This window comes from Euwallacea fornicatus, chromosome 32, assembly GCF_040115645.1.
Source record: "Euwallacea fornicatus isolate EFF26 chromosome 32, ASM4011564v1, whole genome shotgun sequence".
In the NCBI taxonomy this organism is placed as follows: domain Eukaryota; kingdom Metazoa; phylum Arthropoda; class Insecta; order Coleoptera; family Curculionidae; genus Euwallacea; species Euwallacea fornicatus.
Genome location: NC_089572.1, coordinates 2,564,297 through 2,578,396, shown reverse-complemented (window position 1 = coordinate 2,578,396; position 14,100 = coordinate 2,564,297). Strand labels below are relative to the sequence as shown.

The following is a 14,100-nucleotide window of genomic DNA, read 5'->3' as shown; positions in this document are numbered from 1 at the left end:
AGACGTTGACATGCCAAACTGTGTCTAAAAGTGCGGAGATAAGGCTCCTAAAACAGAGCCCCCAAAGTAACTGTTAAAGTTTCAGAATATGGGCAAGCTCGTCTTAGTAAATAAATTCAATATGGCCTTATTCTCGCCAGTTAAAAGTCAGCATGAGGAAGAGTTCTTCACAGCAGCTCTCATAGGAGATCTCGAGGCCATCGACAGCTTCATTGAGCAGGGCGTGGATCCCAATATAATAGATCACGAAGGAATGACAGACCTACAGATTGTAACTGAAAAAGAGGATATTCTAATGGGTACTATGCTCCATCTCGTTTTCCTTCGGAGAGAACACAGATTGTTTGTTAAAGCAAAGCATTTGGTCTCTTTCAAGAAACTGAACATTAACAAGCATTTTAACACCCGAAATGGAGAGTCGGCTCTTATCACCGCGGTGATATTTAATAGGACCGAAATGGTACTTTTGTTACTGCAGCATGGGGCTAATCTTAACGTCTAGAATGTCACAGGACAAACGTTTCGTCACAGGGCTGTGAGAAAAGGAACGTAAAGAATGTGAAAGCTCTTTTACTGGCCAATGCACAACCCAATGTAGAGGACGCATTCGGCAATACTCCCTTGTCCTTGAGCATCATTGACCACCGCTCACCAGACATCGCCTCTTTACTGCTCAATGCGAAGCTGATCCTAGCTTCAGAATCGCCAAATCTCAGCCTCTCTTAATAGGTATCTTCAGAATCTCCCTTCTCAAAATAACCGTTTCACAGAAAACTCCCAAATAGAACCAGCACCAATCTGCAGATCTACAAAGCACCTCAACATAGTGACCCTTCTCGCCAAGAACAATGCGAATGTGAACATCAAGGACCCCGTTTCAGGGCTCACCCCCTTGCACGCGGTCTCGGTTACCGGATATGTGTCCCTGGCTAGGACGTTACTGGCCCTAGGGGCCAATGCAATGGCGCAGAACCGCATGGGAAGGACCCTCTTTGATACAGCTGTACAATATGAGCAAAAATGTGCTTTTTGGGTGGAGATTGTAAAATTATACAATTTGATGCCTTGTAGGCCTCGTGCAGTTTTACAGAGAGAATCATGGACTTGATGGGGAAAATTTCGTTCGTAAAACGCCATAAAGGAGAAGCATTAGCACAGACGAAGCCACAGATAAGGAGGAACGTGAGGTTTACCAATAAGCAGATTATGGTTTGTAATTCCGATAAGAAGTTGGTCGAGAGCACATACAGTTAAATCTTTGAATAAATACTGAGTGGTTTACCTTGATTTGGGATTAGGGGACGTTATAGTCATAATTAGCGGTTTTCGAAATCTCAACGTATTGGCGCGTGAAAACGCAACTTAGAGCGTGATAACATTTATTCACAGGAATGAAATTCGGCTTTTTAAATAAAACACCCTATATATTGCTATGTTTTTCGCTCCTAGAACTCTTAATAAAGACTGAATCGATGGAATATTTTGCGGCCTTCTAGAGGTTTTTAAGATAGTGCTAGATTGACAGAAGCAAAACATGATGTTTTCAGCTCATCAAAGTCTATTGGAAAACAGACTTTTTGCCCTATTTAGACAGAGTAACCACTCATTTTCCTTTATACATTCAGAAAGTAAATACTGCTTGTACATTTAAGTAAGCAAGCCTGGGCCGTAGAAATTACGTCCATCAACGGTGAAAAACAAAAACAGCAGCGCTTTGGCGCAGCAAGCGCCTTTTTGTTGTTGTTCATTAGCTCTATATTGATCAGCACCATTGTCGGGCCCTTTTCCAAAAATATCTGGGTTACAGAAAGAAATTCATATGTGAGACATCACAACATCTCCTCTTTTCAATAACAACAGATTCCACGCAGGTAAAACATTTAAAGGATTTAACAGAGAAATCAGATAAAATCCGTTGGAAAAATAACAAGGGATGTTTGTACAATCGCACAAGGGAGGCCCCAAATTAGGAAAATATCCTCGAATGTTGACAAACAGAAGTATTTTTCAGATCACTAGAAAAAATGCCAAATCCCCAAGGGTATTTGTTACCTACGAAATCTTACAACGTAGGTAAACCCAAAAATAGCCGCCCCAAAGTATAAAAAAATCCTCTCGGCCACCCCTAAATTCCGTTTTCTCCCCGCTGCGAAGAAGAAGTTCCGCAAAATCCAGAACTTTTCCACAACTTTCAAATTCAGGTGTACACCCCTTTTCGACAAGAAGCATGTGTAAACAATTGCGCTTATATAAACCGTCACCAGACTCGCTTTGTATCCAGTGCAAATGGAATTCGACCTTCAGGTTGCAGTCACATGCCACCGAAACGTGCCCATTTCCATGGAAATTTGAAGTAAAAGTGACGATAAAGTATGGCATATTTGATAGAACTTAATTCGAATTGTTCATGTGGGTTTTAATTGTTATTGAAACCGACGATCAAAGCAAAAATACTTTAGCGACTTTTGTTTTGCAGTGAAAAACGCACGTTTTTTATTTACCTTGACGTAATGGCGGAGGCAAATTAGCTTTTGATAATACGCACAAGCGGAAGTTGATTTTTTATACAGAATGATTGGAAATGGTATACGTCGTATGGTGATGATTGGACGAAATATGCCCTATCTGAAAGTTGATAGTTTCGGATAAGCAAAGTTTTTCGAATACGTGCCAAATTTTGAGGGGTGATAGCTAAGGTATTTTTGTAAAAAAAATCATATAATCATAGGTCCGCTCACGCTTCGTTTCCAAGACACAGAGTGCTTCAACTTCTTTTGTTTAATATTTTCTTAAATATTTCGAAAACGTTTTGAAAATTTAAGAAAATATACAAATCTTGAGATGCTAATGATGACAAAAAAAATATGTAAATCTATTTGTGACATGATTCGAGGACGCATCATAGGACAAAAAGAGCTTGTTTTTCAATTCATGCGTTCTAAAAATATCGTGGTATTTATAGGGATAAGGCTACATTCAAAATTATCATGAAATTTGTTTTCGAAGAAGGCATTCAAATTTGTACATAAGCGCATAATTTGCGTTTTTAAAAATCACGTAGATCTACATCCACCTTCGGATTAAGAAATACTGCTTGCCAGTTAACAACTGCAACCCATCGTTGATAATGGAAGGAGAAAAGTAGGTTGTCTCCCTCACACTTATCAATCGGCTAATTGCCGCCTGCTTCCACTCACTAAATCTCCATGTGCACAGCAGCGAAAAAGGTGCTGCATAAGTATATCACCATGGATTGATTAATTTTTGACCAAAGTTAAGCGTAGTTCCCCTCATTGTGGAACACCCTGTATATCCAAAACTATCAGCTTTCAGGTGACGCATATTTCCTCCATTCGTCACCATTTGACGTGTAATATCTCCAGCTTTCGTTTGTCTCATTGTTAATGACTCACCCTGTATGAGCAATGTGACACCCTATAGAATATTTAGTTTGTGGTTCCACAAGCTCTTAAGAAACAATTAAGCCTTAGCTGTTTTCGAGGTATCGTAGATTTCTGATTTCCAGTCTTCCAGCAAATCTCAACTTGCGTTGAGGCATGTTTTTGGGGAAGCTTAAGGTCAACACTCACACGTTTCCCTATTAAACTCAGCGGCAGTTCAACGACCCAAAAATTCAATTCCCTGAAACTTGGTCTTGATAATCTCGCAAAATATTCCGGAACGAACACTCAAGCAGGCCTCTTTTAACTCCTAATTTCCCCCTTCTAATTAGATCATTTCTAACCCGAACGAATGTCGATAATAATACGGTGAGAATTCTTGACGAGCGATATAGAAGTTGGGACCGTTATTCTCGCCGATTTATTCGCAATCTCAGGGAAAAAACCTTTGCGAGAAAGAATAATTTTATGGGTTCGACAGCCAGAGTGCTACAATCACATCTTTATTGAACTTAAGCAACATTTGTTTACCCCCGGGGGGTAAGTTAAATTGCCTCTCTCAGAGACATATTACTAGTAATACGCGACAATACGAAGCCGGTTTCCTCACACCTACGGTGAAGACAAGAATAGACAAAATATATTTCTATGGACAAAAATAAGATTCAGCCCTCGGGACTATCATGGGAATACATATGGAGGAACGTTGCCCTCACCGCATAATATTGAATGCACCCTCCTCGTTGTCAGATTTAGGGGAGCCGTTGCATCGACCGACCCATCCCTTAGAGCCAACAACCCTTAAATAGGGCAAGAGCGACGTAATGCTTACGTCCTCAACTGGGTCAGATAGCCCCCCCCCTCCCTTAAAAAAAAACAGCTCTTATATCGTAACCATACATAAGTGATGGTAAAGCCCATGTGAATGTTAGTTTAGCTTGAATGGGAACTAATTCCGGGCTATATAGGTCACTGGGTCATCGACGAATTGGGTCTGAATGGCGCTTACGTCATTACTCGCTCCACCAATCAGGGCTGCGGCCCCTTTCGCTCACTTTGCCGCACACTCGAAGCTCTTTCAATTCTCTTTAATAAACACTATTGCTCAAATGATTTAAGCAACTTTTTCGTTATCTATGATTCTATGCCACGCCGCAGCAGCGATCGCATACCAATGAGCGCATCTGCTTTATTGCCAAATTTTTCGTCCTAGAACCCGAATTTGCGGCCTTTAGAGACTTTTCTGAATCCGCAAAGAGGGGGCTTACATAACGTATAAAACTGCGATTAATCTCGGATTTCGCAGAGTCTCAATCAAAGCATCCCAACATGATCCGAATTGTAAGTAATCCACATTAAATCGATATAAACATTACCTCATGAACGTTGTAATCTAGGCCGTAATCGCAAGCTTCGGGGTCCTATGCGGAATCTCCGCCGAAGTCCCCTTAGTGGCACCAGTCCTAGCCCACAGCAGTCAATACTTCATTCAAAACCATAACGCTTTAATTGCGCCCTATGCAGCCCCTTACATAACACCCTATACAACTCCATACATCTCCCCCTACGTGGCTTCCTATGTAACACCTGTCGTCGCTCAGACCGCAGTAGCTCCATCTCCAGTGCAGCCCCCAACTACAGCGACAGTTCAACCAAGGCCGGTCAGCCCTAATCCTGATGCGGAGACTGTTGAAGTTGAATCTGCGAGGGTAAAGTCTTTACAGAACGTGAAGCGACCTACTCAAGAGGCAAAGAGAGATTTTAGGGTTGAGAAACAGAGGCAGACTGCAGCCCCTGGATTGCTAAGCTCACAAAGACTAGTCCAGGAACAATTATTTGTTTGAAGTTGAATGTAAACGAGAATTTTCAAGTTAATAAAGGAGATTGCGAGATCTTTTCTTTGACTTTTTAATGGTATCCAAGAAATGGGTATTCCAGAAAATGGTTATTTCTGGTTACTTCAGATTCACACCCTGCGGAAGGGTCCAGGGACGGGGATGGAGAGAATGAAGGCGAGAAGGGAGGGACTGAGATTAGAACGTAACGCGATTGGACGAGAGCTCATAGAGAACGCGGGAGAGCGCCGAAATTTAAAGAAGATAGTGGAGATGATCATAACAAGGAAGGCTTCGAAGAGGCGTAAGGGAAGGACCCAGACAAGACGAATATACTCCCTCCCCCCGAAGTTATGCCTCGTGGCGATCCAGGAGGGATCCAAAATGAAGAGGGAAATTTTCTGGTGGGTAGCCATCCTCCTCGGGGATGAATCCCATATAACCGATTCGCCAGAATACCAGGCCGAGTACCTATGAAGGTTTTCTTCCTCTACAAAAAAAAAAGCTTTGTTGAGGTTAGCCAAGTTTAAGTAATATACAATATGCAGGGTGCCCCATGCAGGGTCGGTCTTAGCCAGTTTGCTGCTCTGGGCTCAATTTTCAAACAGCGCTCTCCTATCCCCACGAAAAACCACCGACCAAAAAAGTTCGTCAGCCAACTTCGCCCTCCCCTAAGGCCGATACTAGTCGCATGTAAAAGAAATCGCTTTCACACCTAAGAATTAAAATATAAGTATGGTTCACATAAAGTCTACATAGAATATCTCGAAAACTGCTAGAACTGGATAAAGAACTATGAAGTATTAGTATATTTTTCCCTTATAGTAGTACTGGCGAAAGGGATTATAATTCACAGGGTGCTTCTTGGAAGAAAATAAAGTTTTAGGGCTCAGAATCGAGGGGTCCAAATTTTAAGTGTTACCCTCATAAAACCTACAATATCTCGAAAACTGTAAAAGAACGATAAATATGTATCAGTATTTTTTGCTTAAGAATAGTTGGAAGAGAAATCATATTATATATATAATATACAGGGTGTGGCATTTAAAACAATTGTGTTGAAAAGAAGTTCGATATAGGAAAATCTTTTATTAAATTTTCTTCCTTTCGCCAAACAGAATCATGACACATGACCTAAATTTTATTTTATATACAAGGTGGTTCAAAAAAGTAGTGCCAAACTTAAGGAAGTTGTAGAGGATATTAGGGTAGAAAAATTTTGCATCAAACTCCTAGTCGAAAATTAATAATGTTTACTCAAAAATGTAATGATTTCTCAATGGTATTAAAACACATTACTATTTAAATAATTTTTATTAAAAACAACGTAAAAATAATTTTAAATAAAATAGACACGCTTATCTCTTGTGATAAGTTTTTTACCAACTGCAAGTCCTAGTATAATATTGGAAAAAGTGATTTTATTATACCTGCATATTTTGCACATCATGTGCAGGATCGCCTAAATCTAAAACTTGTTGGGCGATCGATCGGAAAAGGAGGATCTATCAGTTGGCCAGCGCGAAATCCCGATTTAACCCTGTTCAATTTTTCCATTTGGTGTTACATCAAATCCTTAGTTTATGAAATCCTTGTAACTACCCACAATGAACTGTATAATTTATTTTATACATATAAAATATTGATGGTAGGTTGCAGCCATTTCTTTAATGAGACCAAGGGCGGTCATTGGAGCAATACTTAAGTGGATATTTTGGGTAACAATTGTCCTGGCACAATTTTCACTTTCAAACCGATTGACTCACATTTTTCCTAATCAGTGAATGTGTCACTATCGTCACGTATTAAATCCGGCATCGCAACATCTACACGTATCACTAAGAATACTAATCAGCGTCTGCACTAACAGTATTATCCGACACCCCAGACATGTTGCTCAAGAAGAAGGGGCAACCCAAATTTCATATAAATACCCAGAAACCTCCAGCATAAATCACCATCTACTATCATCAACAGTTCTCCTATCACTGCTTAAGTGACCAAAAAGCACCATGTTCAAGTTCGTAAGTAAAAATATCCACATTTGTTCACCACAGAAATTCATAATTTTACCTCCCCCAGGTCGCCATCCTAGTCTTAGCCATCTACAGCGCCTCGGCAGCCCCTGAACCATCAGTAGTTGCAGCCCCCCTGGTAGCAGCTCCCTTGGCTCCAGCAGTGGTGACTGCCCAAAGTTCCCAAGTAATAGCGAGGAACTATAACGCTTTGGCAGCCCCCCTAATTGCTCCAGCCCCGGTTGTCGCAGCCCCTCTAGTGAGAGCAGCCCCCTTGGTAGCACCTGCCCCTTATGTTAGGGCGGCACCACTGGTGGCTCCGGCTCCAGTAGTGGCTGCGACTCCTTTCGTCGGACCTTTCCCACACGTTGCCAGTCCGTATCTTAACCCCTACGCTGCCCCTTTGGTGCTGTGAGGAATGGGACGTAGTGAATTTGAGTATTTTCGTCTCTGATGATGGAATGTAGACTGGTTTAGTGTGTTTTGTAAATATATTAAATAATATGTAATATATTTGTAATATATTTAGAATTTGACTAAAATTTGTTTTTTTTTTAATACTTGGAGTAGATTTGTGGACAAAATGGTGAAGGAAATGTCTGCATTAATGTTGTACTATACTAAATAAATAAGTTTTTTTTACCTCGTTTGGTTACTCGTTCAATAACGAAACTGGCTTAAACGTGGTAAGAATGACACCCCCGCATATTAATATCTTTTAATCTACAAATACTCTCAGACAAGATTTTGCCCATAAATTAAGTTAATAAGCATTGGTAGTTTTTCTGAAATTTTAGATTCTATGGCGGTAAAACTTAAAGCTCTATACATGATCTTAAATTCAATTTGGTTAAATGAGACACGCTATATATTATGTTTTTGGTTTAGTCTGCTGTTGAAAAACAGTTTACCAGTACATATGTTTATACAGAAGTTGGATATCGCTACTCAAAGGGCTGAAGCTCGACTTTCGTAAAGGCGAAATTCGGTATACTTTTCTTTTTTTATACGTTTTTAACAGTTCCCTCGCGTTGTTTCTCCTTTTTTATTGCAAGAATTTGCCTCATACCCATCCATTAACAAAATTTGCTCTAGTTTACGGTCCCATTAGCACCTCTTTGAAATTAGGCCACAGTCCATCGGGCGTTAATTCCTAGCCAAAACATCCAATCGAAGTTTTCTCATTGACCAAGTGTCAAAGATGTCCACTACACAGATTAAATTGGTCCTCTTGGTGACTATAATTACTTCGGTTTTCAGTGCCAACGTCCCTGGAACCCAAGAACTCGCGCTGGTCAACAATGCCAGCAGAACTTCTAGGCAGGATATAGTCTGTGAGTTTCCCAAAAAACTGGATTTAGTGAGATTTAATAATATATCTAACTCTAAGGGCTCCCATTCTTTTGGAGTGTCGGATTGGTTCGGTTCTTGAACTCCGAGTGTGACGCAGGCAATGGCTTCACTGGTACTTGCTACACGCGCAGAGAGTGCAACTATTTGGATGGTTCTAGAGCCGCCTTCTGCGCAAATAGTGCTGGAGTTTGCTGCGTCTGTAAGTATTTCATTTCCTCAGTGTTATTTTATGTAAATCAGTCCAGCGCACGTGCGGCGGGAGCTCCCAACTCAACAACACCTACTTCGTAAGCCCAGGATTTCCCGCTACATATAGCGGGGGTACTACCTGCTCCTTTACAATCGAAAAACAATCGGATGCCTGCCAGGTACGTCTGGATTTCTTGACCTTGAACTTGGCTCAACCTAATCCCAACGGTACGTGTACCACTGACGCCCTCACCGTCACAGGGGGGGCCTCTATAGTGCCAATTATTTGCGGGGAGAACAATGGACAGCACATGTATGTGGACTTCAACGGGAACACCTCCATCACCATTACAATCTACGTAAGAAGTGCGTTAATGTCTCGATCATGGAACATTAAAATTGCCCAAATCAATTGCAACTGCCCTTGGAGAGGTACTCTTTGAAGTTTATGCCAGAAAGGATATTAAATTGACTTTTATAGCTCCAACTGGGTGTCTCCAATTTTACAACAAAATCTCAGGCACTGTGAGGAGCTTCAACTACGGCAGCTCCAGCGTTTTGAATGGTACCAGGCAGTTGGCAGGGCTGAACTATGGGGTGTGCGTAAACATGTTTCCTGGTTATTGCTCTATCCAATGGTCAGCAACCTCAGATCCCTACAGCTTTTCTATGACCGGAAATACCTTCCTGGCTGTAGGTGATGGTACTATAGGCACAACCGATGCTGCCTTGACAGGACTCAATTGCCTTACAGACTTCGTGGTCATTCCCGCTCCCATTCTCAACAGCAACAACACCCCTTTGAACACAGACAGGTTCTGCGGTAATGGATTTCCTGCGGTCACTTGTAAGAGCTGTTTGGGGGGTTAAATTTAAAGGAGTTTAATTGGAGTTTCTTGTAGCCTATTCAAAACCCTTTGTATTGACTGTAGTCACTAATGGCAATGAATTGAACGACATGGGAAATCGCGGATTCTCCCTGTTTTTCATGCAACAGCTGTGTTCTGGAGCGTTGCTTGCAGGGAGAAAATAAGGAAAATAAACATTTTTTGAATATATTTTTAGCAGTTTTATTGAGACTTTAGTTCCTTGTATATCGTAAAAGGGTTTCAGTGTAGTTTAGATAGTCTTTGAAGCTAAGGAAATTCAGGTTCTTCAGGCGTTTCAGGATTGAAAAACGCGTGACACGCCACTGCTTTTTAAGTGGGATGAATATATTATGGTATGAAAATTTTCTGATTTTAATTGTGTGAAAAACAGGCGTATCAGATATATTTTAAATATTTCCTCGAAGCCACACTATAAACAGATATTTTTCGTAAATGCCGCTGTACAAAAGCATGTGGCACGCCACTGATTTTTAAGTGGCATGGCAATCTAGGCTTCGGGTGTATCGTGGTAGAATTATGTTTAAATTGTCTGAAAACCAGCTGCGTATTATCAAAAAATATCAGTTACCAACTTGATAGATCATCTAACATTTTTCAGCAGCGACTCAACCTCTGCTAAATTTCAATATTTACTGTTCCATTTTGCAACGAAGCGGACCAAGTGCAGCTACTCATCAAAATACCAATAATCACCCAAACAAACAGACACCAATAACGGAACCTCCTCTGGTTTCAAGCAAACCGATAGACGTCCATTACCCTCCATCTCGAACATGTCACGTATTTTACTTTTTATGATTCTAACTAAAGCTGCTACAGCCAACGTTTCATTCGTAGAAAATAAGGACGAAACTGATGACTTTAGAGACTCAAAGCAGTGTAAGTGAGTACCACAAAAACTTATCAAGTATTAACCGCATTTTAGATTGGCCAACAATTGGCTTGGCGCGCTTTGCCAACGATGTCTGCAGCTCCCTTGAAGGCTACTATGGAACCTGTGTGACAAGAAGGCAATGCGAACACATAAGTGGTACTCAATCAGGCAGTTGCACATCCAATGGTATTGGCCGGTGTTGCTTAAGTGCGTCCTCAAGCCCCATCAAATAATGACCTCTAAATTTGACTAATTAGTTTACAGGACTTGCGGAGAAAGCTCCCAATACAATAACACGTACTTCTCCAGCAGCGGTTTCCCCAACACCTTCAATGGGGACAGCACCTGCACATTCACCATTATCCCATGCCCTACAGCTTGTCAGGTAAGTAACGTTATTTTATGGCGACCCTAGCTTGGCTCTGGTGTGTTACAGGCGAGGATAGACTTCTTGAGCTTTACTCTGGCGCAACCTGATGGGAATGGCAATTGCGTGAATGACGCCATGGTGGTCACAGGTTCCGGGGGGAGCATCCCTGTCATTTGCGGTGATAATTCTGGACAGCACATCTACGTCACCTTCGTAGCAAATACCAGTATCACCATCAGTATCACCACATCTGCTGATGTGAACTTGGCACGCAGTTACAGCTTTCGGGTCACGCAGATAGCCTGCGATTGCCCTACGTTAGGTATCGTTACTCCTTAATATATTGTTGATCAAATATTGAATCTTTTGGGGCAGCCCCTGCGGGATGTCTTCAGTACTACACAGATTCTTCTGCCACGGTGCGTAGCTTCAATTATGGTACTGCGATTAATGGGGCTGTGGTGACTTATGCAAATACAACAATGGTGGCTGGTACCAGGCAACTAGCAAACACAAACTACGGTATTTGCGTGCAGATGCGTGCTGGGTACTGCTCCATTCAATGGGCTCAATCAAGCGACAGCACCTCATTTACAGTTACCAATAATACTGCTTTAGCTGAAGTGGTGATGGGGCTGCCTGCGAACCCTATCACTGGTGCTAACTGTGAGACTGATTTTGTCATAATACCCAATCCTTATTATCCCAATGGGATCAGTGTGGGCACTGACAGGTTCTGTGGTAATCAGTTTCTTACGGTGATAAGTAAGTTTTATCCGCCATATTATCCTGTACGACTGATATTTCTCCGTACAGCTTCATCGAAGCCTTTTGTGCTGACAACTGTGACTGATGCTAGTGAGCTAACTAGTGATGATGTGGCAAATAGGGGGTTCTCTTTGACTTACACTCAGCTGGCTTGCAGGAATTCGAACGCTTTATTGCAATTGACTTGATAAATTGAAATATTTTTGACTTAATTATAATTTTTTCTTTAGAAATTAGACATTTTCCGCGAGTTATGAATTAATATATTTTTCAGTTAAAAATTGCACACTGTTAATCTCATAGAAGAGCTTTTACCATCCCAGAGCAAGCACAGATAACTGCGAATAGCTATATGTTTCTAACCAGATTTAAGATATTCTTAACTGCATAACGCAAAGAGGTGTAGACATGAGGGACTAATTAAAACTGAGTTTTTTGTAATTGACATAATAATATATTCAGAACGAATTACTATGACACATGCATTTCTCGCCCTTTTACTCTTAACATAATAAATAATAAAACCCAAGAAAAAACGTGAAAAACATGAGATTTCCCATTTACTGCTTTATAGATCTATCCCCTGGCACCATGTTCAATCCTCCTTGTGAATCTCCTGTCTCTCATCAGCCTGAAATAAACTAGGTTACTTCAAGCCGAAAATTCCATAAAATTAGAAAATACCTCCCGCGTATTATGCAACAATTGGGTACTCAGCCTTTGACTCATTACGCGATACTGAAGCTTCATTTTTTCATGCAGTTTAATAGGAATGACCATAATTGTGGTTAATGTGTTCCCCAAAAAAAGAATAAAGAACATGGCGCAGAGCACTGGAACATGCCAAGTCGCACTGGGAAAGAAGCTCAGTTTATAGAGGGTGTAGGCATTATACAGGGTAAATATGTAACCCGCAAATAAGAAAGGATAGAGAAAACTGAGCCCTCGCCACATCCACGAATGAAATCCCTCAATTGTTATATCCATATTGTGTCTCTCCCCTAAGGCTTTAAGCCTATAAAGCGCCCCTCTTTGGTACCTAAATTGAAGATATTGCACGAAACTTAAATAAATATTAAATAAGACAAATTGGTTTCTAAAGAGCAACCACAGCTCATTGTCAGGCCAAATAAGTAAAATGCCTGCTGCAGCTGTTGAAAAGAAGTGGTGAAAGCGCCACCAGCCTTTTATTCGAGAGCCATTAAGTTTGAGGATGCTTTCTCTTATTGTTAAGGTACAGTAGTACCACACCAGCAGGAAAATATAGCTGAGCTCCAAGGCTCGGAAACGTACACAGTAATTAACAATTGCCATGAGGAATCCAATACCACTAAGAATCAGTTTGAATTTCTCATACTCATCCTTGTATTTGAACCTGCAAAGTTAACCTTTGAAACCCCAGTTAGATGCATAAAAAGAATATATACTTGTCTTCTTTGTTGAGTATAGAAACATTCACATTTCCCAGAATAATCTTCAAATAGAGGCCATTTTCTTTGGGCAATGTTTGCTCCAACTCATAAAGTTGTGCCTTCCTGTTCAGGATGTTATTCTGTAATTCCTGAACTTTCTCCAAGTGCTCCTCGGACTTACTACGTCTGAGCATACAAAATTACTCAAATCTAGGCATTTCCAAAGTCAAATCACTTACTTGACCAGCGATTTTGACAAAATCCCTATTCGATATCGCTGGTGTTTTATATGCTCTTGACATTTCTTCTGGTGACTGGACAGCTCTTCTAAATGCTTCAAATAGGCCCTATTTGCTACCTATAAGCAAAAACACATCGAAATGGGTCTAAATTCATGGAAATTGGCCTGTAAATCTAACCTCCAATTCCTTGAAATCCGCTGTTAACTCGTCCCATTCGTCGAATTCTTCTAACATCTTGTCTCTTTGGTGCCAAGAGCAATTTTAAGTTGGAACTTACTAAGTTAAAATAGTTATGTTGGGTATTTAATTTAGAAAATTGATAATTATTAATACATTTTTGGTATTTAGAGAAACAGGACTTTGCAATTTTGCAACATTGCCGCTTGGTTAGTCATTAAATCTCAGCTGTTTTGAATTTATGGCTTAAATTTGAACGAAAATCACAACATTTACAGGAATTAGAAATTTGTTAAAACAAAATAAATGAAAATCAGTATGTATTAACTTAAATAAAGATGTATTATTGATTTTGTTTCCGTATAATTAACCAATAATTCTTGTAAAAATACCCAGATTCAAGGTAAAAAGTTCTAGAAAGGCAACAGCTGGATAGAAGATGAAAAATGTTAGTCTGTATTACTGGTTACCTATATCTCCAAACTTATTTCTAAATAAAAAAGTTAACATCAAAGTATCAAAAACTGAGAATATAATGTTCCATTTTATTTATTACGACACCTTTGGACTTTAT

At 40.4% G+C, this 14,100-nt stretch overlaps 5 protein-coding genes and 1 pseudogene across 8 annotated transcripts; 5 read left to right on the top strand and 1 right to left on the bottom strand.

The window, feature by feature from the left end:
- Positions 1–23: 23 nt before the first annotated feature.
- Positions 24–2,564, top strand: LOC136348168 (putative ankyrin repeat protein RF_0381; annotated as a pseudogene).
- Positions 2,565–4,549: 1,985 nt separating this feature from the next.
- LOC136348156 (uncharacterized) lies at positions 4,550–5,304 on the top strand. Its single transcript, XM_066298770.1, has 2 exons — positions 4,550–4,742; positions 4,799–5,304. The coding sequence occupies exons 1-2, from the start codon at positions 4,731–4,733 to the stop codon at positions 5,243–5,245; spliced, it is 459 nt and encodes a 152-aa protein (XP_066154867.1). The 5' UTR covers positions 4,550–4,730; the 3' UTR covers positions 5,246–5,304.
- Positions 5,305–7,111: 1,807 nt separating this feature from the next.
- LOC136348167 (cuticle protein 70, isoforms A and B-like) lies at positions 7,112–7,782 on the top strand. The gene is made up of 2 exons (XM_066298783.1): positions 7,112–7,260; positions 7,319–7,782. Exons 1-2 carry the CDS (start codon positions 7,249–7,251, stop codon positions 7,664–7,666), a joined length of 360 nt encoding a protein of 119 aa, XP_066154880.1. The 5' UTR covers positions 7,112–7,248; the 3' UTR covers positions 7,667–7,782.
- Positions 7,783–8,448: 666 nt separating this feature from the next.
- On the top strand, positions 8,449–9,826 carry LOC136348188 (cubilin-like). Its single transcript, XM_066298814.1, has 5 exons — positions 8,449–8,585; positions 8,642–8,803; positions 8,845–9,225; positions 9,275–9,640; positions 9,696–9,826. The coding sequence occupies exons 1-5, from the start codon at positions 8,453–8,455 to the stop codon at positions 9,824–9,826; spliced, it is 1,173 nt and encodes a 390-aa protein (XP_066154911.1). The 5' UTR covers positions 8,449–8,452.
- A 492-nt stretch (positions 9,827–10,318) lies between these two features.
- Positions 10,319–12,258, top strand: LOC136348261 (uncharacterized). 4 transcript variants are annotated; one of them, XM_066298960.1, is made up of 6 exons: positions 10,319–10,562; positions 10,609–10,764; positions 10,822–10,942; positions 10,994–11,249; positions 11,303–11,692; positions 11,744–12,258. In XM_066298960.1, the coding sequence occupies exons 2-6, from the start codon at positions 10,697–10,699 to the stop codon at positions 11,881–11,883; spliced, it is 975 nt and encodes a 324-aa protein (XP_066155057.1). In that variant the 5' UTR covers positions 10,319–10,562; positions 10,609–10,696; the 3' UTR covers positions 11,884–12,258. The 4 variants fall into 4 exon arrangements, with proteins under 4 accessions (XP_066155057.1, XP_066155055.1, XP_066155056.1 ...); XM_066298958.1 differs by having other exon boundaries at positions 10,320–10,562; positions 10,815–10,942; XM_066298959.1 differs by having other exon boundaries at positions 10,322–10,566; positions 10,815–10,942.
- On the bottom strand, positions 12,139–13,823 carry LOC136348262 (transmembrane protein 120 homolog). The gene is made up of 5 exons (XM_066298963.1): positions 13,527–13,823; positions 13,347–13,465; positions 13,123–13,293; positions 12,380–13,070; positions 12,139–12,326 (listed from the first exon to the last, which is right to left on the bottom strand). Exons 1-5 carry the CDS (start codon positions 13,581–13,583, stop codon positions 12,291–12,293), a joined length of 1,074 nt encoding a protein of 357 aa, XP_066155060.1. The 5' UTR covers positions 13,584–13,823; the 3' UTR covers positions 12,139–12,290.
- Positions 13,824–14,100: the final 277 nt, after the last annotated feature.

What these genes read in the sequence shown, in the direction of transcription:
- LOC136348188 (XM_066298814.1), top strand. Translation starts at nt 8,453, where the DNA reads ATGTCCACTACACAGATTAAATTGGTCCTCTTGGTGACTATAATTACT. An exon ending in TTCTAGGCAGGATATAGTCT is followed by an intron (nt 8,586 to 8,641) that starts GTGAGTTTCCCA and finishes TCTAACTCTAAG; the next exon opens with GGCTCCCATTCTTTTGGAGT. An exon ending in TGCTGGAGTTTGCTGCGTCT is followed by an intron (nt 8,804 to 8,844) that starts GTAAGTATTTCA and finishes TATGTAAATCAG; the next exon opens with TCCAGCGCACGTGCGGCGGG.
- LOC136348262 (XM_066298963.1), bottom strand. Translation starts at nt 13,583, where the DNA reads ATGTTAGAAGAATTCGACGAATGGGACGAGTTAACAGCGGATTTCAAG. An exon ending in TTGTCAAAATCGCTGGTCAA is followed by an intron (nt 13,294 to 13,346) that starts GTAAGTGATTTG and finishes TTGTATGCTCAG; the next exon opens with ACGTAGTAAGTCCGAGGAGC. An exon ending in ATACTCAACAAAGAAGACAA is followed by an intron (nt 13,071 to 13,122) that starts GTATATATTCTT and finishes TTAACTTTGCAG; the next exon opens with GTTCAAATACAAGGATGAGT.
- LOC136348261 (XM_066298958.1), top strand. Translation starts at nt 10,457, where the DNA reads ATGTCACGTATTTTACTTTTTATGATTCTAACTAAAGCTGCTACAGCC. An exon ending in CTGCGATTGCCCTACGTTAG is followed by an intron (nt 11,250 to 11,302) that starts GTATCGTTACTC and finishes CTTTTGGGGCAG; the next exon opens with CCCCTGCGGGATGTCTTCAG. An exon ending in TCAGTTTCTTACGGTGATAA is followed by an intron (nt 11,693 to 11,743) that starts GTAAGTTTTATC and finishes TTCTCCGTACAG; the next exon opens with CTTCATCGAAGCCTTTTGTG.